Source organism: Ctenopharyngodon idella, chromosome 9, assembly GCF_019924925.1.
Source record: "Ctenopharyngodon idella isolate HZGC_01 chromosome 9, HZGC01, whole genome shotgun sequence".
Taxonomy (NCBI): Eukaryota; Metazoa; Chordata; class Actinopteri; order Cypriniformes; family Xenocyprididae; genus Ctenopharyngodon; species Ctenopharyngodon idella.
The window spans coordinates 3,862,525-3,889,771 of NC_067228.1; the positions used below are offsets into that span (position 1 = coordinate 3,862,525).

General features: G+C 36.0%; 1 protein-coding gene across 2 annotated transcripts in view; it reads left to right on the top strand.

Moving 5' to 3' along the window:
* The window catches only part of scn1laa (sodium channel, voltage-gated, type I-like, alpha), a 74,470-nt gene extending 48,446 nt beyond the window's left edge, over window positions 1–26,024 (top strand). For both annotated transcript variants that reach the window (XM_051905143.1, XM_051905144.1), the window contains 10 exons: window positions 3,975–4,107; window positions 6,377–6,531; window positions 6,819–6,992; window positions 9,120–9,242; window positions 14,188–14,463; window positions 15,677–15,730; window positions 15,856–15,993; window positions 16,202–16,306; window positions 16,510–16,780; window positions 21,307–26,024. In XM_051905143.1, coding sequence (XP_051761103.1) covers window positions 3,975–4,107; window positions 6,377–6,531; window positions 6,819–6,992; window positions 9,120–9,242; window positions 14,188–14,463; window positions 15,677–15,730; window positions 15,856–15,993; window positions 16,202–16,306; window positions 16,510–16,780; window positions 21,307–22,472 — 2,595 coding nt within the window. In that variant the 3' untranslated portion in view covers window positions 22,473–26,024. The remainder of the gene's footprint in view (window positions 1–3,974; window positions 4,108–6,376; window positions 6,532–6,818; window positions 6,993–9,119; window positions 9,243–14,187; window positions 14,464–15,676; window positions 15,731–15,855; window positions 15,994–16,201; window positions 16,307–16,509; window positions 16,781–21,306) is intronic.
* Window positions 26,025–27,247: the final 1,223 nt, after the last annotated feature.

Genomic DNA, 27,247 nt, shown 5'->3' on the forward strand with positions numbered 1-27,247 from the left:
AATATCAGATGTAATAAAGGGCTCTATAGTCTGGTCTGGTTGGTGTGCAGGTTGTTTTCTGACAGTACTTTCATTAGTATGTACCCAAGTCACCTAGAAATGATGGTTGTGGAGTGAATTTTGATAGCAATGCACCCTACATAACTCATGGAGGTAAACCGCTTTTGATGACATACATCTTTACGTGCTCCAGGTCAGAATAATGTACTCCTTTTGGACTTTGATCAGGGTAGATGCCATATTTAATGTAGGGTGAATGAAAACGAATGTCCCGAAAATGCAAACTTCCAATGCACTGTAAGCCCCTTTGTATAATAGCGTCTACCAAATGTGTAAATGTTCACAACAGTACAACCGATAGTAGGAATACTTCAATAACAGTGCCAATGATGTCGAACCAATCCTTTGGCGTAGTTATTGTCACGTACATGGCCCCTAAAAAATGAAAGCTTTCTGGTTGTATCACTGAAATTCTCACTGGTGTAATCATGGTCAAGTTCCTCTCCGGTTGGGTTAATTGCAATGAGTGCATTGTGGATTACATCAACATTTAGCCTGACCCATTATGGAAGAGGGGTCAGGGAATATCAGTCTTCAGATCACATTATCTGCCATTTAAGTGGTGAGTGTGAATGTTAGCCTCAAGATAACATGCTCATTTGCTTCCTGCTGGGAATCGAGGATGTGGCGGTCTGTGGTTTAGGCATAAAACCATTATATACTGGTCATTTGTACGGCAAGCTCTTTGAAATTGTCCTAAAATGTCTACCGCTTTAGTTTTGTGAAGGGTGATATGATTTCACTTGAAACTCTCTTTATGTAACCTGCATTTTAAGGAATCATAAGCAGAAATGGTTGAATAAAACTGCCTCCCACAGGATGCTGAATTGCAATTGGAATTAAAATTCCCCCCAAAAAATCCCAAAATCACTCTTCGTTATAACAACTCACAAAATATGTTTACATTTACATATTGTATAGAGTATATGTCAGACTTAGGACAGTATTGCATGCATCCTTTTTAAAGAAGGCTTTCCCATAATGCAACAGGCGCAGTGAGCTGGTGGACAAAGCTTAAGAAGTGTTGATTATAATTAGAATAAACCAAATAATGTAGAATATGGAGGAGAGTGTTCTTGACGAGGTTGCATTTCAGTTTCAGCTTGATAAAGCAGACAGAAAGGCAGCTCACTACATTTTGGACCAGAGCCATGATCGCTGATTGATGGTTTTCAAGACATCAGCAGATGATTCTGTATTATTGCTCCTATTGATTCATCTGTCATTCTAGTACTCTGGCCAATCTCTTGTCCTCCAGACGATAGTTGTTGTTTTTTACTTTTTTGTGTCTCTCACACCTTTTAACGTGGTCTGTCTTTGCAGCATATGCATCCCAACTAACCATAAAGACAGCTTTTACCATTCATGAAAACAGTTTCTTTCTAATGGATTATTTATGCATTTCAAATCCTGCCATACCATCAATATCATTCTTGTTCATCTTCAGTCATAGATAATGGTAGATAATGGTGTACAGTTTACTTTGATTTAAGGCCTCTCTGCATTTACATGCACAGCTCTACACAGTTGAGGTTCGAGAAATGGTTATTTTTCGGAATAATGTCAAAGTTAGTTGGACAAGCACAATAATGCTTGACAGCTGTTGATATGCAATCTTAAAAATGCTGGGTTTAAAACAACCCAAGTTGGGTTGAAAATGGACAAACCCAGTGGTTGGGTTAAATATTTGCCCAACCTGCTAGGTAGTTTTATTTAACTCGACTATTGTTTAAAAATGACTGTATTGCTTGCTTAAAATGAACCCAAAATATGTTGGAAATTAACATTTATTAATATGTTTAATAAATTAAATGAAGTTTAATGAATAATAATTAAACAATACACATTTATTAAATGTTGGGCAAACATTTAACCCAACCACCGGGTTAAAAAAATTCAGTCGCTGGGTTTGCCCATTTTCAATCCAATTTGGGTTGTTTTTAACCCAGATTTTTTTAGAGTGTATGATTTTGTCCAAAAGCAACTTTACAAGTTCAATAAACAGTAGAGCATTGTTCTAGCAATGTCAAGGTCATGGGTCGATTCCCAGGAAATACATGAGCTGATAAAATGTTTACCTTGAATGCATTGTGAGTTGCTTTGGATAAAAACCTCTGCCAAATGCATAATTTTAGTTAGCCAAACAAATCAGCATAATCTGGGAATCCCATGAATTTTACTAAAAGGTATTAGATATGCAAATCAATGGCATTATTGCTTCCTTGATTGTCAAAATGACATTAGACAGAAAAGACCTGGGGCCAAACAAGGACTCAAGCCATCCAGACGTTTTTTGTGCTTGATCACAGAGGAAGATTGGATGTGTATAGATTTTGTCATGACATGCCTGCATTATTCCACAAGCTGCATTAGCTAGAAATCTGACAGTACTGATGTTTTTTTGTTTAGCAAACTTCACCATGTAGTGTTTTATCACATGCACGGCCTTCATAATGTGCTGCATTATAGTTTAAGCCTGTATAGTAAACATTTAGGCTATTTCTGCATAGCAGGTACGTGCTGTTAAAGTCAACATGACCCTATTTGTTTTTTTTAATACACATGGCTGGTTTTACTTTGAACCATCCATTGGTGCACGTCATTCCTGAGGCAATAAATGTTTGTCTTCATAACCTTTAATCAAAATCCAAAATTGCACATCCTTTGAAATGACCTTATATTTTTCAGACCCTCCTCTCAAACTACCTGTCATTTAGAGACCACTTCAATGATCCAATCAATTCCTGATGGATAAAATCAAGACATTTTGAATATCCTGTTTTGCTCAGAAATTCCACATTTCAAAAGTAAAATAGGTTGTGAATGTTATTTCATGTTGATTTTGATAAAGCGAATGCAGACTCTGGCTTGTTCATTACTAAAATAATAGGCATAAAGAGTGAAAATACATATCTTTATTTATTTACACACATTTGTGACCTTGGACCACAAAACCAGTCATAAGTCGCACAGGTATATTTGTTGCAATAGCCAACAATACATTGTATGGGTCAAAATTATCGATTTTTCTTTTATGCCAAAAATCAATAGGATGTTAAGTAAAGATCATGTTCCTTGAAGACATTTTGTAAATTTCCTACCGTAAATATATCAAAAATGTATTTTTGTGAGTGGATATGCATTGCTAAGGACTTCATTTGGACAACTTTAAAGGCGATTTTCTCAGTATTTTGATTTTTTTTGAACCCTCAGATTCCAGATTTTCAGTTTTAGTTTTAGTTCACAGTAACAATAACACTGATTCCCATCTTTTAGTAGGTCACTCAGTCTATGAAATGGGTGCATTTTCCAAAAATTATCAGACAAAGAACATCTTAATTTTTGAATAATTTGCACTGGGCTTTCTCAAGCTAAAATAATATACCGTACATATGTGTAATTGGGATGTAATTAGGCCTTCAGAAAGGCAACAGGATTTCTACAAATATCCACTTTACAATAATCAATTTTACTTTAATTGTCATCAGCTATTCACTTTTAAAATGCTTAGCGAGTGATTATGCAAAAATTAGAGACAATATGCACTATATAAACAATTCAGGACAGACCAATTATGAGCTCAGAGATTCAGTGATTGTAAGTGCTTCTGTAGAAGTCAGTGTGATTTCAACTTCAAGTTTCAATGTTTGTATATTTTGCATTAAACTTTAAATGTATAGTATTGTGTGATATGATTTATCTCAGAGCTTGGTTCATGGCTTATAATGTTTAGAAATGCCTATAAACTAGTCATTGCACTAGATAAAGGGTTTTATCACACTAAGCAAACCTTTCTTCTCAGGTTTTGCTCAGTGACTCAGCTGAAATGACTGACTTCAGAAACCGTGCGCACATGTATCATGTCCTCGGCGGTTGCCATAGTAATGTGTGATGTGTCTGTGCTGCTCTTGCAGAAGCTGTCTGACGTGGCTCCCAGCTCCTCAGAGGGCAGCACGGTGGACCTCAGACACTTGGGTAAAGAAGGAGATGATGCTTTGGACTTTGAACTTGAGGAATCTACAGATCCAGAAGCTTGTTTCACAGCAGGTGATTCAGCTAATAGTTTGTTCACTATATTAAGACTGTTGTACAATGTGTTCTTTGTCCTTCAACTCTCAGAAATGTTCTGTAGTATCAGTGGGATATATCATTATATTTACAGTGCCCCCAATTACGGATTTGACACTTAAAGTGTAAGTTTGCCGATTTTCAGCCTGCTTGCATTGTTACAATATTGGTAGTATATGTACATGAGCAATGTTTACTCTTTCTCCGTATTTCCTGGACCAACAAATTCCTGTTTATTTGTCAGCAAAAGTCTGCCAGATGACGCAAAATGCACCGGGGCTTTCATGAAAAATACAGATTGTACCACATTTTTGAATCCCCACCAACAGACAGTCGGATTGACAGATGGTTATTAACAAAACGGTTAAGCCCAAAGTATACTTCAGCCGTCTGTGTTCTGCGACGGTCTGCGCACTGTCTGCCAGGGCCGTAACCACCACAGACATTGAGGGGGACAAGTCCCCCAAATAATTACAAATGGCCCAATATTTGAAATTATTGATGCTGCTTTGCTGTACTCCATTATGGACTGCTCTGTTTGTTGTTAGGATGACAAAAAAAGTTACATTTTTAGGCTGGTCTGCCTTAGCAGTCTAACAGCGCTCATCACTGTCAGAACGAGTGAGCTCAGCTGGCCAATTAAATCAAAGAAGGCGGGGCTTACTGTTCACAGAAGACGAGTACGAATTCCAATGCGACTCTTTCGTTTTAGCAGTGAAAGAGTATGTGGCAAGTAAGTAGCTGCTAAACATTTAATATTTGACGACTGTTTTATGATGAAATATTCAGCGACCATCAGACCATCAGCGACTCAACATTTTTATGAAATTTCACCGTTTTGAATTGAATATATTTTGATTAATATGATATAATTAATGTAATTTTGAATGTGACGAGACAAACGTTTTGCGTTTTTGACATGTTAGACACAAATAAGAGTGAAAATAAATATATATATATATATATATATATATATATATATATACACAGTGCCCTCCACAATTATTGGCACCCTTAGTAAATATGAGCAAAGGTGGCTGTGAAAATAAATTTGCATTGTTTATCCTTTTGATCTTTCATTCAAAAAATTCACAAAATTCTAACCTTTCATCGAAGTAAAACAATTGAAAGTGGGGGGAAACTCACATTATGATATAAATGTTTTTCTCCAATACATGTTGGCCACAATTATTGGCACCCCTAGAAATTCTTATAAGTAAAATATCTCTAAAGTATATTCCCATTCATATTTACATTTTTTAGCACACCAGGGTGACTAGGAGCATGAAATTGTCCAGCCATGACTTCCTGTTCCACAGGAGTATAAACATGAGGAAACACAAAGGCCAAATTCCCTTAATCATTCATCACAATGAGTAAAACCAAAGAATATAGTTCTGATGTGCAGCAAAAGATTGTTGAGCTGGATCCTTCACAGCGTTCTCTCCATATTTACAATTATTTGCAGCCTTTAGCTGCTGCCTACAACACTTTGGATCCTTCACTGGAAACTGAAAGTAACTCACTTCCGCTAAACATTTACTCTTTGAATTCTTGAACCTGGGAACAATACAAGTCGACACCGTTGTGACTAAAAGTTTGCTAAGGAGTATTTCCTACTAAAGCAAGGTACTATTTGACTCTGGTCAAGCATATCCATAGCAGACTGGTGTAAGTGACCTTGGATGGCAACATGCCCAGTGCATTATGGATGTTGAAGTTTTCCTACCTATTTGGCAAAAGGGAAAACAACAGCCCTTTTTCTCTGTCTTCTAGCACCAATTTCAATGCCAAGTTTTATTGAAAGCCCATTTTGCCAGCGGTGAAGTACCCCTTTAAGTCATGCCTAAAAGGTCAGAATGTCATAGCATTGGGTAGCAACATATGAAACAAAATGGCATTTGTTTTTTACACATTTCAAGCAAAACATATTACAAATAGATGCTTGTTAGGTTTTTTTAAGGGCTGAAAATGAAGAAAAAAAGCTTTTTGTGGTTGTAAACCGTTCGTGTAATGTTCATAATTATTGTAATGAACTGCACCTGTGGTTAAATAAATAAATTGCTAAATTAATAAATGTAAACCTGAGGGAACTCACTTCTTAAATCCACTGGGTAAAAGTTGAGCAAAACTACTTGAAATAATGATAAGAAAAAAATAAAAGATATTCAGTTATCTTTTTGTGAGTAAAATTTAAAGAAACAGGGATTTTGAATATTGAAAAAGCAATTTGATGTTTGTTTTTCAGGGTGCGTGCGTAAGTTCCCGTGCTGCCAGGTGGATACTGAAAAGGGCATATGGAAGAAATGGTGGCAGCTGAGACAGACGTGCTATAACATAGTGGAGCACAGCTGGTTTGAGACCTTCATCGTCTTCATGATTCTGCTTAGCAGTGGCGCTCTGGTGAGGGGAAATTTTAATGTGAACATGTTGCTAAGCTAATGACACAATAATCTAATAAGCAGAATAATACAGATCACATTTTATTAGCAGTTTTACTTTTATTTTATATCGATACTTTTTGGTATTGAATACATTTTATGCTCACTTATAATCAACATTTTTCTAATTTTGTCCTCTATCTTGGATGGATTTTTTTTTTTTTTTTATTCACTTAGCTTGTTGCAATGAATACTTCTTATTCTTTATTTCCTCACATCAAAGTTTAACATCTAACATATGTTTTTCAGGCTTTTGAGGACATTTACCTTGAGACAAGGAAAAATGTAAAAACCATACTGGAATTTGCTGATAAAGTTTTCACCTACATCTTCATTCTTGAGATGCTGCTGAAATGGGTCGCATATGGATTTGCCAAATACTTCACCAATCTCTGGTGCTGGCTGGATTTTATTATTGTTGATGTAGGTTCAACTTTTGAATTAATATGATATCAAACTGAGTTGCACAAGATTACAGTTACAGTACAACTGTGGTCATTTACATAAGTTTACATACACCTTGCAGAATCTGCAAAATGTTAGTAATTAAAAAAAATAATAATAATAAAAATCACATGTTTTTTTTTATTTAGTACCACCCTCAATAAACTATTTTACATACAGATGTTTACAAATATTCCACAAGAAAAAATAACTGATATTTTGACTAGAGATGCACCGATATATCGGCCAATAATCAATATCGGCCGATAAAAACAAATTTTCACATTCACATTTTCACAAAGCGATTTAAAAACAGCCGATAGTCAGGGCCGTTATATGCTGTCAATCAAAAGACGGCAGAAAAATTAACTGAATTTGGGCTTTAGGTAAAGAAAATGCTAAGAAACCAGTTTGATGTTCAGTATTATATGAATTAATAACATTCAGAAAGTTAAGAAATATTAATTTAATCTTCAGAATTGAGTTAATGTGTGTTAATATTAATATGAGTAATGTGTTTGTTTATAACTGATACCAGTTACTCTGAAACAAGTTGATGAAATGGAGAGAATAAAGTTTTTATTTGCATTTCTTTCAAAATATAATGATTAATTATTATTTATAATAAAAGTAGCCTATCATTAATTTAAGGCAGAACCCCCAAACTATCGGTATCGGCAGATATCACTCTGAATAATCGGCTATCGGTATCGGTGGAGAAATTTAGTATCGGTGCATCTCTAATATGAACTCTTTCCAGCAGTGGCTGTATAATTGTGAGATCCGTCTTTTCACTCTGAGAACAATTGAGGGATTCAAAGATGCAAACATTCACCTTCAGATTCTGCAAGGTGTATACATTATAAACCTAGGGATACAACTGTATGTAACTCACAAAAAAAAAAAAAAAGAAAATTCTGCAATCATTCATTTGCTTTCATCTGTATCACTGACTTTCTCCCATGGACCAGAATGCTGGGATTAGGGCTGTTCTTCATAATGGGGATTAGGGCTGTTGAGCTCCATGCAGTGTTATTTTAGTATAACTGAGATACTTTAATAGTGTTTATTAGTATTTTTAATTATATTTTCACTTTAATTTTAAAGTTTTAGTAATTTTGTTGTGTTTTTGTCATTTTTATTATCTGTTTATTTTTTATTATTTTTTTATTTCGGCTTTAGCTATTTTAGTAGATAATGTTAAACTAAATGAAAATGAGAAATTTTGTTACGGCAATTAGCTGAAATAAAATAAGTTTAAGATTTTATAGTACTTTTACACTGTATATTTTGTAATAAATAAACACTGGAAAAGGGCACAGCGGACATTCTGCCTGTTTCACAGAAGTCATACAGGTTTGGAATGACATGAGGATATGTAAATCATGATATAATTTTCATTTTGAACTATTCTGAAGTTATTTTACACCTTTTTATTTCTTAAAATTCTTGTCAATATAATGACAGAACAAAAAAAAGAGACAGTTATGCCACTTCTGTGCAGTTTTCAACACAAAAACCAACCTCAATCCACTTTAATCAGTTGTTAAAGGCACTGTACTAGTAATTAATACAATGAGTATTTCAATGAAGTCATTGTTTTTCAGTGCAAACATGCTAATTTTGGATTATAATAGGTCATCTTATTCACAGAACTTGTGTTGCTCTATTACTCTCTGTGCCATGCAGGTCGCATTTAGCTCAGATTTTGTCTCCGAGTTTGCAGCATTGATTTGCATGAATCTTTTTGTGAACTGGATGCTAAAACAACGCAGACAGCAGGTGCAAATCAACAACGTCAATTCATTCTTAGTAAATCCCCCCACAGTGGTTATAAAAGCACCATTGGCAAGAGAGCATCAGTGAACTGTGTATGAGCTGAGAATGAGAGAATTGAAATGATCTCTTTTGTGTGTGTTATGCATGTGGGTGCTTGTGACTGTTAGAGTTCATGCCGTTTGATAACAGTTGGGTGAGCAAACTGGTCATTTATACATTTGAAAGGCCATATTTCCCCATGAGAAACCACAGGGAGTTAGAGACCGGAGCAGAAAGGAAGGGAATCATGCCTGCTTTTCTCCTAATTACCTCTGTTTATGTGTGTAGGTCTCTCTGATCAGCCTGGTGGCCAACGCCCTGAACTATTCAGAGCTGGGCGCCATCAAAACTCTCCGAACGCTGAGAGCCTTCCGACCTCTCCGAGCTCTCTCGCGCTTCGAGGGAATGAGGGTAAAATCTCTTAATGTGGTCTCTATTGTAAAACTGATAATATAGAGGACTTTATTCAATCAAAGGCTGCATTCACACTGTCAGTTTTTGGGATTGACAACCGCATTTGCTTTCGGGTGTGAGTCCCGAATCCCGTTCAAACAGAAACTTACAGTAGCGTCTCGAATACTGTCTGTATGAACGTGCAACGGGATTCAAGCACGTATTCTCTTATCACCAACCGACAGTGACCAAATTAATATCAAAGATGGCAACGTCCATAAAACTGAAAAGTCTTTATCACTTTGATATGACAAGAGTCCAATTGAGCTGCGAGTTCATCCATCAAATCTTCATTAACCGACAGCAGCTTTTATATCTGGGTGGAGAGCGGAGCATTTGAGTCACATGTGAAACACAAAACTGACAGGAGAAGCTCTGGTGGAGGACAGTGACTGGATCTAAAACCTTCAGATGACACACAGCTCATTTTTCCATCGCTGTAAGTTACCAGAAGTGAAAACCACACATGAAAACCCACAGCACAGAGTGGCTCTCTTGCACTGTATGACGTGACAAACAACTTTTTGTCCAGTCCAGAATGCGGTTGTGAATCCTGAAAATTTACCGGTGTGAGTTCAGTTATAGAATGCAGTTGTCACACCGTAAATAACCAAACTGTGTGTGAACATAACCTTATTAAGGACTGAAATACGGGACTGACAACCGTATACCATGGCCAAAGAAAGGCTGATTGACAAGAGAAGTGGATCTGAATTCATTGCAAACTTTGGTCTTCTTTTGGGCTTTTCACACTGAAAATTGTTAATCCAGTGTCATTCTGGGTTATCCTGTTCCATAGTTTGTATCTAACCCCTGGGTAGTCAGGTTTTCACAATGAACATTTGTAAACTCAGAGTTAACTGATTTTTATTTTTACAAAATTTAAAACTCTGATTGGACAGCATGCAACAACTTTGCAGCCTTGGTTAATAACGTTTTTGTCACCACAAAAATCCGCTCTAATGAATGAAAAAAAAGAAAATTGAAATAACATACAGACAGCACTTGAAAATTTCTGCGACTTTTCTCCCAAAATAGAAATATAGAAATTTAAATAGACAACATAGAAATTTCTGCATGAATATTTAACGAGTCGAGCTCATGATTGGTTGTCTGTTGCACTGTAGTTTAGGTTGGATTTTCAACATCCTTTAAAACTATAACTATAAAACTTTGATAAAAGCAGGGTTAAAATGGGCTTGTCACAGACTTAAAGCAATGTTAACCTGAGGATTATTGCAGTGTGAAAAGCCCTTTTTAGTAGTTTTGCGTTGATAACGGGTGATATATCTGAATGAAGTCCTCTGAGCAGATCAGCTTTTTAAAGTCAACATGAAACTGAAAACCAGTGACACTGCATTGGGTTGGGGGTTGATGAAAAGCTAATAATTATTTAAATCATTAAAAAGTACTAGGGTCATTTTAACCAAATTTAACCAAATTCAAATGAACCTTTTTTTTTTTCTTTTTTTTTTGATTTTGTTAATATTTTTTCTGTAGAAAGACAAACATAAATAGTGATGAAAGCCAAAATTGTATATTTACTGAGTAATCCACTGTTTTGTCGAGGAGGGTGAAAATGACAGTTTTCACCTGAGATTTGGAGCCAAATTGGAGGGGTATAAAAATGACTTTAGAAAGATGGCAGCATCATTAGTTTATTTTTACACAGAGATTGGTTGGTCTTTTCGTAAAATACGTTGACTTTCACAGTCTTTGTTGCATTATATGCCAACGGTGACAGTTCAAAAATGGCAAAAGGCACTTCTTGTGTTTTTTTGCCTCAGGTTTGCATGCCTGTAACTCAAGAAGTATTTACTTAAGAAGTGTTTTTGGCTCTAAGAGAGGTTTGTTGTATTCAACTGTTTTGATAGAGGGAAATGATACATTTCTAGTTTCATTGTTATTTGTTCTTCAGACATTCCTCTTTAAATTCAATAAATTTCAGATGTGTGCAAAGTGAACCACATTTGGTTTTCGATCACTGAAAATCAGTAAAATTCAACAAATTGAACATGGAGCCACATTGAGATTCCCATATCTATGGGACTGAACTATATAGGGCCTTGAAAATGAAGATTACAAAAGGAAAGTTTATTAAGAATGAGAATCTAGAAGGACATTAAGATATCTTCAATTCCTGTAGAGTTACAGGCATGCAAACTTTGGAAAAGGAATATTTATGGCACTCAGACAGGTATGTTTTATGCAATTGAGTTGATAGAAAACCATGAGATACATTTCTAGTTTCAACGTTATTTGTTCTTCAGATATTCCTCTTTAAAAGAAAGAAAGTATCAGCTGTATGTAAAGTGAGCCACATTTGATTTTTGACCACTGAAATTGTGTGCAATTTACCAATTTACTCAAGGAGCCACATTGAGATCTCTGGGATTGAACCATCGAGAGCCTTTAAAATGAAGATACCAAAAGGAAAGTTTGTTAAGAACCAGAATCTAAAAGGATATTAATATATATTTAATACTTCTTGAGTTCCAGGCATGCAAACTTGAGGCAAAAACACACAAGAAGTGCTTTTTGCCATTTTTGAACTGTCACTGTTGGCATATAATGAAACAAACATTGCTAAAGTCAACAGATTTTACTAACAGACCAACCAATCTCTGTGTAAAAATAAACTAATGATGCTGCCATCTTTCTAAAGTAACTATACATCTGTGACATTTAATATTTTGGCTTTCATTACTATTTATGTTTGTCTTCGTACAGAAAAAATATTAACAAAATCAAAAATTTGAGCCGGGGAACTCTGGTTGAGTTAACACTGAATGACCGAATATTAGAATAAATGTATTATTTTAAAATGAAAACAATCAAAATAAAACACTAAAAATTTATTTGAAATATTTTATTTGTTTTCCTGAGTTTCATGCATTACATTACATGCAGGCATTTGGCAGATACTTTTATCGAAAGCGACTTCCATTGCATTTCAAGGCATACTTTTTTTTTCAAGCATTCAAGCTACAGAAATGGTCATATGACAACCCCAAACCTGCTGAAATCCTGCCTTAGTATAAAGTGCACATAATCATTCCCAATAAGACAGTAAACATGTATTAAGAAAGAAAATGGAATTAAATTTGATTTCATGTTGACTTTAAGAGCGTAGAGAGAAATGTGTGCCTGCTGTACAGTAAATCATCACTGTGGCTTTTTCCTCTGTCTTGTCCTCTGACTGTTCCAGCTAAACATGTGACACAGCATGAGTCCCCAATAATCCTGATCAATCAGCACAAGACTCACATCAACCTGCTTGCCATCAGTTAAAGCTCCTCATTTTAGACAATGCAGATAAAAAGGTGGATTTGTGTGGGTTCAGGTGAATTTGTCACTGAGATGAATGTCAAACAGTGACTTTTCGCTAAGCTTGGTTACTGTTTTCACAGCATCCCAGAGGAACTAAGTGGAGATTTTTGTGTGATTTTTCAGTAAAATGTGCTTAGAAAGTGGAAAAAATTGACCTCATCCCTTTAAAAAGCTGAACACAGTGTGTTTTATGAAGCTGCCAGGAGCTTGAAACCATTGAAATTTAACATTTAGAAACCAAACACTCTAATGTTCCTATGCAGTTCACAGTAATATTATTACATTTCTTTGACTTTTCTATTGGCTCACCACTATGGATACAATGTAAAATCTGCTGTAATGTGTGAGATGGGGTCGGTACTGTGATATAATCTTGTGTCCGGTCACCATTTGTGGTGTTTTACTAAACAATTACAAGCTGTGAATTGCAAGCAATGGTAGGAAGCATTGACTTGCAGCTTTATGTAATAAGCTCAGGAGGTCAATAGTGCTGCTATTGACCAAATGCTTGCGTACGTTTTCCACATAAATGTGATGTTGCGATGACTTCCCCTCACGTGGCAATCACTGATCTCTCCTCTCCACTCTTCGCTCTGTTTGTATTGACAGTGTCTAGAAATACACCATGCATCCGGTTGTGTCATTGCTGCTGAGTGCCTTTAACATGTGCTTTAATTTCTTTTTGTGTTTGTTCGTTTACAGTAAACAAATACTGTGGCTTCACGGTACTTCCTAAAGGTCATGCTTTTTCATGCCAAACTGTCAGGGTTGTGCGTCATTCAGAATTGAATTGAGAAGCATTTAAATTGCAGTTCGGTTCCTGAAATTGAATTGATGTCGGATGCAGAATTTGAATTGATTATTTTTATATATATATACACACACACACACATATATATAATTTATACATATTCATTTAAATGTACACATATGATATAAATATGTCACACACACACCCATATACATTATAGTCTAATTTTATTTCTTTAAATGGCAGTTTTGGAATTTGCTTTTTCTGACAGATTCAAACGGAGCTGATGTGTTCAATTCTGAACTTTGCACAACCCTCCGAACTGCAAAACAGATAAAATCAGTGAGTGCACAGATCAGCGTGCACCGATAACTTTCCCTCTCCATTCCTCTTTCTTCTTTCCCAGCTTCTCCCCTCATTTGTTTTTTGTCATTGCCGGTAATGATGTGTTCTCCTGCTGCCGTTACTGCTAACCATTATGCATCGGCAGTTTCTTACTACACTCACGTGTTTTCCTTTCTTTACCAAAACTGAGTCAACAGAGTTAAAACAGGATGCACTTTGTTTTACAGGTGTATCAGGACTGTAATAGGACTAAAAAGTCACATGTCGATTTTTCAGCCTTTTGATTATATCTCAGTATTGATGTATGTGCTCTGAATTGGCTTAAATGTTTGCTGCTTCAACCAGCAGCCATTATATTCAAGTAGATTCAAAACATTGGATGTAAAATACAAATCTAGCTGTCAAACAAAGTGCTTCCATGATTATTGCATCATATTCATAAGACTTTGTAAGTTTGTGATGTTTCTGTGGACACAGGTGGTTGTGAACGCTCTTCTTGGTGCCATCCCCTCCATCATGAACGTTCTGCTGGTCTGTCTCATCTTCTGGCTCATTTTTAGCATTGTGGGTGTCAACTTCTTTGCTGGAAGGTTTAATGAATGTGTAAATATTACCTCGGACAAGCGCATGTCTACCGCAGATGTCTATAACAAGTCAGAATGTATCAATATGGGCAAGAATGTAACCCGCTGGAAACCTTCAAAGATCAACTTTGACAATGTGGGGAATGGATACCTGGCCCTGCTACAAGTGGTAAGGATGCCCTCAATAGTGGTCAATAAATATAAGAGAGATTTTATTTATTTATTTATTTTTTAAATCTAGAACATAGAAAATGTAGAATTATGTGTTCCATCATAAGAATAAATATTTAACATCAATGGAAAATCAGCTACAGTTGGGGAATTTATTTACAATGTATTTAATTTATTTAAATATATAATTATTATGTACATTTATTTTTAAGTAAAATAAATATGGAAGTTTGTTTCCGCCACTAAATAAAAAAGGTAATTGCGACTTTTCAGAATTGTGACATTTAAACTGGCAATTGTGAGTTTTAAAGTCAGAATTGCATGATAATGTCAGAATTGCAAGTTGTAAAGTCAGAATTGCGAGATATAAAGTCAGAATTGCGAGATATAGTCAGAATTGCGAGTTATAAAGTCAGAATTGTGTGATATAAAGTCAGAATTGTGTGATATAAAGTCAGAATTGCGAGTTATAAAGTCAGAATTGCGAGTTATAAAGTCAGAATTGCGAGTTATAAAGTAAGAATTGCGTGATATAAACTCACAATTGTGAGATATAAGGTCAGAATTGCGAAATATAAAGTCAGAATTGCGTGATAATGTCAGAATTGCGAGTTATAAAGTAAGAATTACGTGATATAAAGTCAGAATTGCAAGATATAAAGTCAGAATTGCAAGATATAAACTCGCAATTCTGAGAAAAAAGTTTAGTTAAACTTAGACAATTGCAAGTTTATATCATGCAATTCTGACTTTATATCTCACAATTCTGACTTTATAACTCATAATTGTGAGTTTATATCTTGCAATTCTGAGAAAAAAAATAATTGCGAGATATAGTCAGATAGCATGATATAAAGTCAGAATTGCGAGATATAAACTCGCAATTCTAAGAAAATAGTTTAGTTAAACTTAGACACAATTGCGAGTTTATATCATGCAATTCTGACTTTATATCTCGCAATTCTGATTTTATAACTCATAATTTTGAGTTTATATCTTGCAATTCAGAGAAAAAAAAGTCAGAATTGTGAGATATAAATTTGCAATTGCAAGAAAAAAAGCAAGAATTGTGAGAGAAGTCGCAATTACCTTTTTTATTTTTTCATTTAGTGGCGGGAACAAGCTTCCATAAATAAATGATTTGTTGTGGAAAAAATAAAACAGTCCTAAAAATGAAAAAGTAAACTGTTTTTCTTGTTTATTTTGTCAAGGCCACCTTTAAAGGGTGGATGCCCATTATGTATGCAGCGGTAGACTCGCGCGGTGTAAGTCATTAATTGCTTCAATAATATATAATTCATTTTATTTTATTATTATAGATGATTATAAAACTATTATACATAATGCTTTTAATCATACTGCTGCATGTTGTCCATCTCCATCTCTGCAGGTAGAGGAGCAGCCAGAGTATGAGGTGAATCTGTATATGTACCTCTATTTTGTCATCTTCATCATCTTTGGAGCTTTTTTCACATTAAATCTCTTCATTGGCGTCATCATTGACAACTTCAACCAGCAGAAGAAAAAGATAAGTATCTATAGGCTTGATGATTAAGCTGCTTCTGATAGAATCTTGATTTCAGACTTCAGAGGTTTCTTCTAATGCTAGTTTGTTGTCTACTGGATGCTCTACACAGGCGACTTTTTCTTTACGTGCATAGTACATATTTTGGATCATAAAATCAAGGTCTTGTTGGTTTCTGTCACAAAATAATCTTTCTGTTTTCTGTCTTTACTTTGGGGGTCAGGATATTTTCATGACAGAAGAGCAGAAGAAATATTACAACGCAATGAAGAAGCTCGGCTCAAAGAAACCTCAAAAACCCATTCCAAGGCCAAAAGTAAGCATTCCTGTAAAAGAATAGTTCCTCCAAAAATTACATTCTTGTCGGTATGTTATTATTATCTCTTATAGCATATATGCAAAAGCTGCTTTTTAGAAAATGATAACGAGACGATCCCTTTAAACCATCTTTTCTTGTTTGTTGTAAATGTCTTTCGAAAAACAAGCATCTCTTACTGTACATCTTCTCATTCATTCCAGAACAAAATTCAAGGATTCATCTTTGACCTTGTAGCCAATCAGGCCTTTGACATTTTCATTATGGTCCTTATTTGGCTCAACATGGTCACTATGATGGTGGAGACGGAAGATCAGTCCCCAGAAATGGGCAATGTGCTGTACTATATCAATCTTGCCTTCATTGTGCTCTTCACTGGTGAATGTGTGCTAAAGATGATCTCGCTACGACATTACTTCTTCATAGTTGGCTGGAACGTATTCGACTTTGTCGTCATCATCCTGTCTATAGTTGGTAAGATCTGCAGCATGACAAAAGGACTTGACCCTTTACTAATTTATTTTATCAGTCCCTCCAGTTTTTTCCCCTCCTAAACACATTGCAAAATCAAGAAAATGTATTTTTTATTTTTTTATTTTGCAGTCCTGCATAATTCAAAATTTAACCATAAAATAATCACAAAAAGTGAAGTGCTACTTATAAGTTATTGACACAGTGTGATAAATGAATGAGAAAATAAAGCATGGACGTGCTTGATGATAACCTGTTAACCTTCACGAGGATGCTGAAGCACTGAATCGTTCTTTACGTCAAGTTTCTATAGAGAGGAGCAGCATTGGTCCACAAATGTTACTTGTGATGAACAGGCATATCATGTGACATTCCAGGAAATGTCTTACACAAAGCTTCTAGAGATCACTAGGTCTGTGTATTGCCAAGAATTTGGCGATACAATACGTATCACGATACAGGGGTTACGATACGATATTTTGTGATATATTGTGATACTGTAAGAAAGGATATTATATTGCAATATTTCTTGTTTATTCAGAAAGAGGATCTAATTTTTAGGGCTGGACCAGAATATTCGAATATTCGTTTGGTAGGTTGGTATTCGATTTTCAATTTTGGGATTCGAATTTCGTGTTTTTTTTTGTTTGTTTTTTTTTTTGCACATCTGGCATGCGGTCCACAGCGTTACTTAATAAAGAAAACAACTTTAAATAGCGACAGAAAAACAGAAATAAGCCGCATACATGCGGTGTTCGAGTCGTTCAACACAGTTCAACCGGGAGCGCGCAGCTGTTAAAGGGGCCACACTATATTTCTCGTTACACATGCCTTTATTAGAGAGAAGGATATCTTCAGCCCCCTCCCGCCGAAGCTTCGAATATTCGGTGCTGATTACTACCGAGCTTCGAAGCTCAAAAAATGGTATTCGGACCAGCCCTACTAATTTTTATAAAAAACTGTCAAAGAACACAATCATATGCATAAAACCTGACAAAAAAAAATAATAATTATTTAATCAAGACAGTATAATTTGCATTTATATCACTAATCACTATTTTGTGCAATCTAAGTAAAGGGAAAATAGTAGTGACTGCAGGATTCTTTAGGTGTATATGTTTTAAAGGTTCACATTATAGCAGTTTTTACAACCCGAATTCCGGAAAAGTTGGTACGTTTTATAAATTTGAATAAAATGAAAACTAAAAGACTTTCAAATCACATGAGCCAATATTTTATTCACAATAGAACATAGATAACATAACAAATGTTTAAACTGAGAAATTTTACAATTTTATCCACTAAATGAGCTCATTTCAAATTTGATGCCTGCTACAGGTCTCAAAATAGTTGGGACGGGGGCATGTTTACCATGGTGTAGCATCTCCTCTTCTTTTTAAAACAGTGTGAAGACGTCTGGACATCGAGGTTATGAGTTTCTGGAGTTTTGATGTTGGAATTTGGTCCCATTCTTGCCTGATATAGGTTTCCAGCTGCTGAAGAGTTTGTGGTCATCTTTGACGTATTTTTCGTTTAATGTTGCTCTAAAACCTTTATATACCTTTTAGCATTCATAGTGCCTTTCAAAACATGCAAGCTGCCCATACCATATGCACTTACCATACCATCAGAGATGCTGGCTTTTGAACTGAACGCTGATAACACGCTGGAAGGTCTCCTTCCTCGTTAGCCCGGAAGACACGGCGTCCGTGATTTCCAACAAGAATGTCAAATTTGGACTCGTCTGACCATAGAACACTTTTCCACTTTGAAACAGTCCATTTTAAATTAGCCTTGGCCCACAGGACATGATGCCGCTTCACGGACATCCAATAAAGGTCTTTGGCCTTGTCCCTTACACACAGAGATTTCTCCAGTTTCTTTGAATCTTTTGATGATGTTATGCACTGTAGATGATGAGATTTGCAAAGCCTTTGCAATTTGACGTTGAGGAACATTGTTTTTAAAGTATTCCACAATCTTTTTACGCACTCTTTCACAGCTCTGCCCATCTTTACTTCTGAGAGACTCTGCCTCTCTAAGACATCCTTTTTATAGCTAATCATGTTACAGACCTGATATCAATTAACTTAATTAGTTGCTAGATGTTCTCCCAGCTGAATCTTTTTCAGCCATTTGTTGCCCCCGTGCCAACTTTTTTGAGACCTGTAGCAGGCATCAAATTTGAAATGAGCTCATTTAGTGGATAAAATTGTAAAATTTCTCAGTTTAAACATTTGTTATGTTATCTATGTTCTATTGTGAATAAAATATTGGCTCATGTGATTTGAAAGTCTTTTAGTTTTCATTTTATTCAAATTTAAAAAAACAGCCCAACTTTTCCAGAATTCAGGTTGTAATTTCAAAACTATATAACAGAAAGTACATAGTCCAGTCCATGACAGCTCTGTACACCATGGCGGGAGCTGGAATAATTCTATCGTCTTGTGAGCTGGGTTTGCTAATGCTAACACGAGCGATGCACGCACCTTGTGCTTCTCTGCGTCAGTTTACATTCTGAGATAACACTGACATCTAGCGGTTGGGATTTATACAGTCTGTGGTTTAAACAGAACGCAAAGCCACGAATCTTGGATGTAAACAAATAAATAAATATTGATACAGTGTTTTTGAGAATCGATACAGTATTGTCAAACATAATATGGCGATATTCACGTGTATCGATATTTTCTTACACCCTTAGAGATCACTATAACATGCAGATAGGGACTTTTTGGAGACAGTAAACACACAATTGCGACGATGTATGGTTTATCTGTGTTCTTCATGCCATGTCAGGTATTTTCATAACAATAGTGTATATTTATAATGTAATGCTAATCGACATAGCCTTTATCAATGTGCAGAATATTATAAAAGAAAGTATTTTCTGTCTGATTTTTTTGATCCGAAGCCACATTAGATCACAAAAGGTTATTTAAAACACTCGCCTTGCATTAAAAAAGTAAGTTTGGAGCAAAAACATGGTTTTAATCTCATAAATTGTCATGTATTGATAGTGTGTTAAACCAACATGCTAGCTAACCTTAAGATGCACCTGCCACCTAGCTGAGCAATTATGTTATTTTTATGAATAATTTTGAATTGTAAAGCTCACTGGAATGCTTTTTTTTCTAAAAGGGGATTTGATACAGTTTCAAAGAAGGTGAAGTGAGAAGTTTGATCAAAGAAATGAGGGATTAAAACAGTGTGAATAGAAAGACGTCAGCATAGGCGTTTTTTTTGGGTGGGTCAATTTGCAGGTGGGACATGTCCCTACCACTTTTTGCCAGGGTTGATATCGTCCCCACCACTTTTTGAAACATCTCGTGGCACGAATGTATCTAATACAAAAGAAACATCTCTAGTTGATTAGCAATTCATTCGTTTGTGTTGTTTCTGAAATCACGTTGAGTGCTCGTTGCACGCAGCAACAGTGTTCTCTTGGCGCTCGTGCACACTGCGCAGTCTTCACACGGACGAGAGCATCAATCTAACGCTCAGTGCTGTTGCGGAGACTCTATTCGTTCCGGTAAAATCACAAAACAAAATACACATAAACGTGTCCCTGCTCTTGATATACAATCGGTGATGAACATATTTGGTTTTAATGAGAATAAAATAAAATAAATTACACGAGGGCGGATTAGAACCCAGAACCTCTGGCACACTGAACGAAAATTCTACCGCTAGTCCGTCAGGATGATCTAGTATTAAATGCGGATCCATGTATTTATTGGCTGATGTAAATACTTTCGAGACTAACAATATAATGTATTAATAGTAGATGTAAGGATGAAACTATCATATTAAACATGAGGTCTATGTCTAAATTTTGTGTATTTATTATTGTAATGATACAAATACAATACACCCCCCCCACCACCACCACACACATTCCTGTCCCACCCACTTTTTAAAACAAAGTTACACCACTGGACGTCAGTAATTATAATGAAGACAAAAGAAAAGAATAATTAGAGCCATAACCAGGCAGGAGAGGTGTGAATGTGTGCATGGAAGACTGAAACTGAATGGGGCAATTTGCACCACAAAACAATAGAGACAATACACTGAATCGATGCTTAGAAGATGACAATAAACATCAGTTAGCATTTCTCAAAATAAAATCACATGACATGATCTTGAAAAACATTTAATAAAACTCAGAGTTTTAGATTTATCTTCAGATTTGAGCTATAACATGGCCAGGCATGTGGCTTTTGGCATTTCTAGATTAAAACAATGACAACTTCAATTCTATTTTCATAGAGATTTCATAAAAATAAATTTCTAATAACTTTACAAAACTTTGAAGCTATTTATAACTATTTTTTTTTCATTATGACAATTCTGACTTTACAATAAACTGCCAAGGCTCTGTTTTCAAATGAGACCATACTTATGCTTTTAGTGCAAATGGTTCTGTATCTGTTTTAGTTTGGGTATACCATTTCTTGGGATTTTTTCAAAAGCGGGGACACTGGCTAACAGGTTAAATAGAGTTTGTTTGCTTCTTGTCATTGCAGGCATGTTCCTGGCAGAAGTCATTAAGAAGTACTTTTTCTCACCGACCTTGTTTCGTGTCATTCGCCTCGCCCGGATTGGCCGCGTACTACGTCTTATCCGAGGCGCCAAGGGAATACGGACCCTTCTGTTTGCGTTAATGATGTCACTTCCTGCCCTTTTCAACATCGGACTTCTGCTCTTCCTTGTCATGTTCATCTATGCCATCTTCGGCATGTCCAATTTTGCCTATGTCAAAAAATCAGGCGGCATCGATGACATGTTCAACTTTGAGACGTTTGGCAACAGCATGTTGTGTTTGTTTCAGATCACCACCTCGGGAGGTTGGGACGGCCTTCTGGCACCCATGCTAAATAGCAAAGAACCAGACTGCAATCCGGAGAAAAAAGACTGCGGGAACCCATCCATCGGCATTTTTTTCTTCGTCAGCTACATCATTATATGCTTCCTGATCGTGGTGAACATGTACATCGCCGTCATCCTGGAGAACTTCAGCGTGGCCACCGAAGAGAGCGCCGAGCCTTTGAGCGAAGACGACTTTGACAGGTTTTACGAGGTTTGGGAGAAGTTTGACCCGAAAGCCACGCAGTTCATGGAGTACGGCAAGTTGTCAGACTTCGCAAATTCGCTGGATCCTCCTTTGCGAATACCCAAACCCAACCGACTGCAGCTAATGTCAATGGATTTGCCGATGGTGAGCGGCGATCGCATCCACTGTCTGGATATCTTGTTCGCTTTCACCAAGCGCGTTCTTGGGGAAGGAGGCGAGATGGACATGCTCCATGGACAAATGGAAGAACGATTCATGGCCTCCAACCCATCCAAGTCCTCATACGAGCCTATAACCACAACTCTGCGCAGGAAGCACGAAGATATGTCTGCTGCAGTCATTCAGAGAGCCTTCAGGAGCCACATGGTCCGACATAGTATGAAGAAAGTTCGTAATATCCACAGAGGGACTAAGCAGCAAAACGGAAAGGTGTCGAGTAAAGAGTCTGTGGACAAAGACAAGTGCAACAGTACCACCGCTTCAGAGGACTCTGATGCAACGCCCGCCACATCCTCTCCGCCATCGTATGATAGTCTGACGCAGAATGTTAAAAACAAATACCAAAAGGACAAGCATGAAAAGGAAGTGGAGGACAAAGGTAACCGAGTGAAGAAGTAGAGTAGATACCTGTTCATTTTCTTTGACACAAACAATTGTTTACAACTTCAAGTTATTTGTCAGGGTCAGGTGACCTTGTCTCTTTGATGTGGATGTCTATGCCATACTGCCTGAGCATACTTGAACATTGTGCCTATTCTGGAGCTGTGATTAACAATAGTTAGGCAGTGAAGCTGCTACCCCTAACCTGTTTCACTGGCTAAAATGGCGATGGACCAAATGTTGTTGAAATGTCTGTTTTGTCTCATGTCATGATCTGATACGTTTAGTTTGACTGTGCGGTCTTCAGCAGCTTTGTGCTTCACCCAGTGTCTTTCATTTAAAGGTGAGGTGTGTTATTTCTGTCCCACACACGGCACCAAACCTTAATGTCAAAACCTAAAAAAAGTCTGATATATATGAAGAGTTCAGATGCAAAAGCTCCGCCACCTCCGTCAAAAATTAGATAATGATATTGAGCCGATGCTCTCTGCACATGTTCATCAAATACTTTCGCTTCAAATACTCTAAATCCCAGTGTCAGTCCATTCAGAAATACTGGTCCACAGAAGAACCAATCGGAAGATGCGATTCAAATCAGATGATTTTTGACGTTGTACGTATGAGCAGGCTTTTAATTGCTGAGCTGCAAGTTTTTATCATGTTTTGTCCATCGTTACAGTGGAAATGACAGGACTTAAACACAACAGTGATCCTTTTGCTGCTGTAAAACTGACAGAAATGGATGTTTTACTATGTCTTGTTGTCCAAAAAGCTGGACGTAGAGGTTTTTCCAAAAAAAAAAAAGCACACATGAACAGCTGGGTTTGCAGCAAAAGACAGTCAAATTTGTTAAATACCAGTAAATTGACAAAAGTGACATTTTTAAGAACAAGAAATTTCAATAACTGACTAATAATGCTTTAATTGCCATTAAAGTGAAATTACTGAACCTAAACAGAGGAGCCTAGTAAAAAAAAATTCTCATTTAAAAGAAAACATGTCAGACGGACTTAAAGGTTTTTGCATCGAAACTCTTCATAATATGTATATCAACATTGATAATAATAAGAAATGTTTCTCGAGGATCAAATCAGCATGTTAGAATGATTTCTGAAGGATCATGTGACACTAAAAACTGAAGTAATGATGCTGAAAATTCAGCTTTACCACAACAGGAATAAATTACATTTTAAAACAAAATAATATAGAAAACAGTTGTAATAATATTTAATTATTTTTACAGTAGTTATATCAAATAAATGCAGACTTGGTGAGCATAAAAATACTTCTTTCAAAAACAAATCTTACAGCCCCCATACTTTTGAATGAAAGTGTTTTAAATATAATTTTTATACTGTATATATTTTGATAATTATGTAATTTATGTAATGGTGTAATTTGTCATAATATATTATTTTTTTTCACCATTACATGAATATCATTACAAATATTATAGAAATGATTGTATTATTTACAGCATCAGTTCATGTTATATTGTCAGCAAAATAAAAACAAATATACTGTAAATATTTAATATATCACATGGTCCTAAATTGAGTGCTGTAGGGTTGACATCAAAACCTGCAAGACAAAATTCGCCAGTGGTTTCCTCGAGATTTTCCAATCAGTTTTTATAATAGGGGTGTTAAAATTATGAGTAAAATAAGGTCTGTGGCAAACATAACTTGACCTTACTTGGACGTTTTGTTCTACAATGTAAATGAGACACACCCATATCAAAAATATGAATTTTGCTTATTTAAAAAAAAAAAAAACTACTGTAGATAAGAACGTTTGGTGTGTGAGTGTGTGCAGTTTACGCTGTAGAACAAAACGTCCAAGTTTAATCAAGTCCCATTCACCACAGACCTTATTTTACTCAAACTGAAAAACCCCATTATAAAATGGGAAAATCCTTGGGAAAATCTCAAGGCAAAAAAAAAAAAGCAATTTTGTTTAGTTTTCTCCCCCTGCCATACCAAACCGTAAGCGAGGTACGTACCAAACCGTCAGTTTTCTGTATCGTTACACCCCTAATATAAACTAGAAAAAGTCACATCTGCTCCAAAAAACAGGCCATAGATCAAAGTTTGTCTAGTTGACTTCAGCAGTTATTCCCTGCTGGTAGATGCTGTAACTACACACTTATAGGAGCAAAAAGCATCTTTCTTCAACTAATATAGCACTAGCGAAGGCCAGGGTGTGTTCTTGTGTTACTATTGTCATATATACTTCCAGTAATTCAAGCTCCCATTGAAATGAGCGGGAATGTTTGGTGCTTCTATTGCTGCAGAAATGACACACTTCCTCTTTAAATGTCATTTAATCAATTACTTGTGTTTGTTAAGAGAAGATTCCCTCATGTCTGTTTTTATTTTGTTTGTGCGATTTGTTGTCCTCTCCTATGTTACTTGAGACAGAGTTGACGTATTTCCACAGCTTGTTGTCATCAGTACACGTGTAATTATAGCTGCATGAAATCTCACCTGTAAGCATACAAGTTCCCACTCAGTATTTCAGAATGGCTCAGTGCCTCTCAGGTCTCTCTTCAACACGCTAGAAAGCCATTCGCACACGTGCCTTCCCTACGTCTGCCTCGGTCGAGAGCTTGTAGCAAACACTTTCCACAAAACCTCAAGACTTCTATCACATCCTGAACTGTGAAACCTGTCTTATTTCATCCTTTCCTGTACCCGTTTCACTGATATTGCACTTGAAACAGCTTAAACGATCCAGTTAGAGATCTGTGCCCACCCTCTTCACTTCTGCATCGCAGCGGATCCATCAGTGGTTACGAATTCATTTTTGTAAATGAACTGCGATTTGTTCTAGATCGTGTCTTAAGCCAAAACTTCATCTTTCTGCATTCTCGTCTTTGCATTTTTAAAAAGAAATCTCTCAAAAATGGTCCTTCGTATGTGTAAATATTTTGTAGGAATATGCAATCTGTTATATAATTTCTATAATGCATAAATTCTGAATTATAATCTATATATAATCTGTGAAAGGTGTAAAGTGAAAGGTTATGCATCATAAAAGCTAAAATAAAAATGACAAAATTATGCTGAAGTTATATAGGAAATATAATCGTTTTGATTATGTTCAAGCTGAAATATGACTTTTTGTATTATGCATTTCTTTATATAAATATATATAACATGAGAAATAGTGTATTTATGTGCACCACTTTTGTTTACTGCATATTTCACCAATGGAGCGATTGATTCTAGTTCTATATTTCTGTTATCAATGTTTGACATGCATCTTGATGACTGAAGACTGGCAGGATAGCGTGTATTTGTTTACATTTTTATAGTTATGAATGTTATCATTACATTTCGTTTCATGTACGAGACTTGTATGTTCGATATAAACACAGTTACTGCTCCATGTGAATGTGACGTGTATTGAGAGAAATGAATTCTAGGTATATTATGAATTTATATGAAACAAATATCAAAATAGCATAAAACATAAATCAATAGCTTTTATATGCATCATACTTGTAGTCTGTGAGTCAAACTGCATGCGAGAGTTCAAGCTAAAAGAATAAACTCATCACATACTGTACCTCAGACTTGCTACAACTCTTTGTGTTTTTCCTATTTTTGTTTTTTTGAAATTTGATGTGAACTGTGACTATTGTGATTTGAATTCACTTTTTGTTTGGCTGCTAAGTTTCCTAAAGACTAGAGGTTTGCGATCCTTGCTTCTGGGTTTTTATCGTTAACTGAGGGCATGTGTAAAAATTTTTCATTTGCATTTTTCGCGTACAGACGACGTTGTCAAAACTATCCAAGTTCGCAGGAATCCGCGGAAACAACTAGCGCTGTATTATTCACGCCAGGCCAGTAGTTGGCGATGTCGCTTCGTAAAGAAACACTACGCACCTGTAGACTGAACACATAATACGCATAAAAATGTTTAGTTCCATTTTAGTTAGGGGACGTTTACACGGCACCCACTCATTTACACGACAACGCCGTTTTGGGGGCCTGAAAACGCAAACTTTTGAAAACAGGCGCAAGTTTTTGAAAACGATACTGTTATAGTTTCTGTTTAAGCTACAAATACGTGAATTTGTGAAAACGGGGATGTCATGCGCATTCAGTCTATAGGCACATAGTGTTTCTTTACAAAGTGACATTGCCATCTACTGGCCTGGCAGCAGAATACAGCGCTTTTAATTGTTTTCGCGGATCAGTGTGAATGGGGATCGTTTTGACGACGTTGTCATCTGTACGCGAAAAATGCAAAGGAAAATGTTTCCATTTTTAGTACACCGTTTTCGTGTAAAGCTAAAATTATATATATATATATATATATATATATATATACATTATTCCACACACAAGTTTGGAATAATTAATATTTTTGAATCTTGAAGGATCATGTGACACTGAAGACTTGAGTAAAGATGCTGAAAAATTGGCTTTGCATCACAGGAATAAATTACATTTTAAAATATTCACATAGAAAACCATTATTTTAAATTGTAATAATATTTCACAATATTACAATTTTTACTCTAAAGTTATAATTATTTTCAAACAGTCCTGATGAATTTTCAAATGTGTGGAACAACAGTAAAAATCAAGTCAGGACAGTTATAGTTCTTACATTAATATTTCAAATCTACTTGGCAGCGATGCCATTTGCTCTAAGTGATGATTCCTCTAAATGTATTCACATTTTACAGCATCTGTACGCCCTGATGTCTGTTCGTAAACACATAGTAATGTTTCTCAGGGAGAGCGAGATGTTTTATGGACACAGCTCTGGTCTCAAGTGAC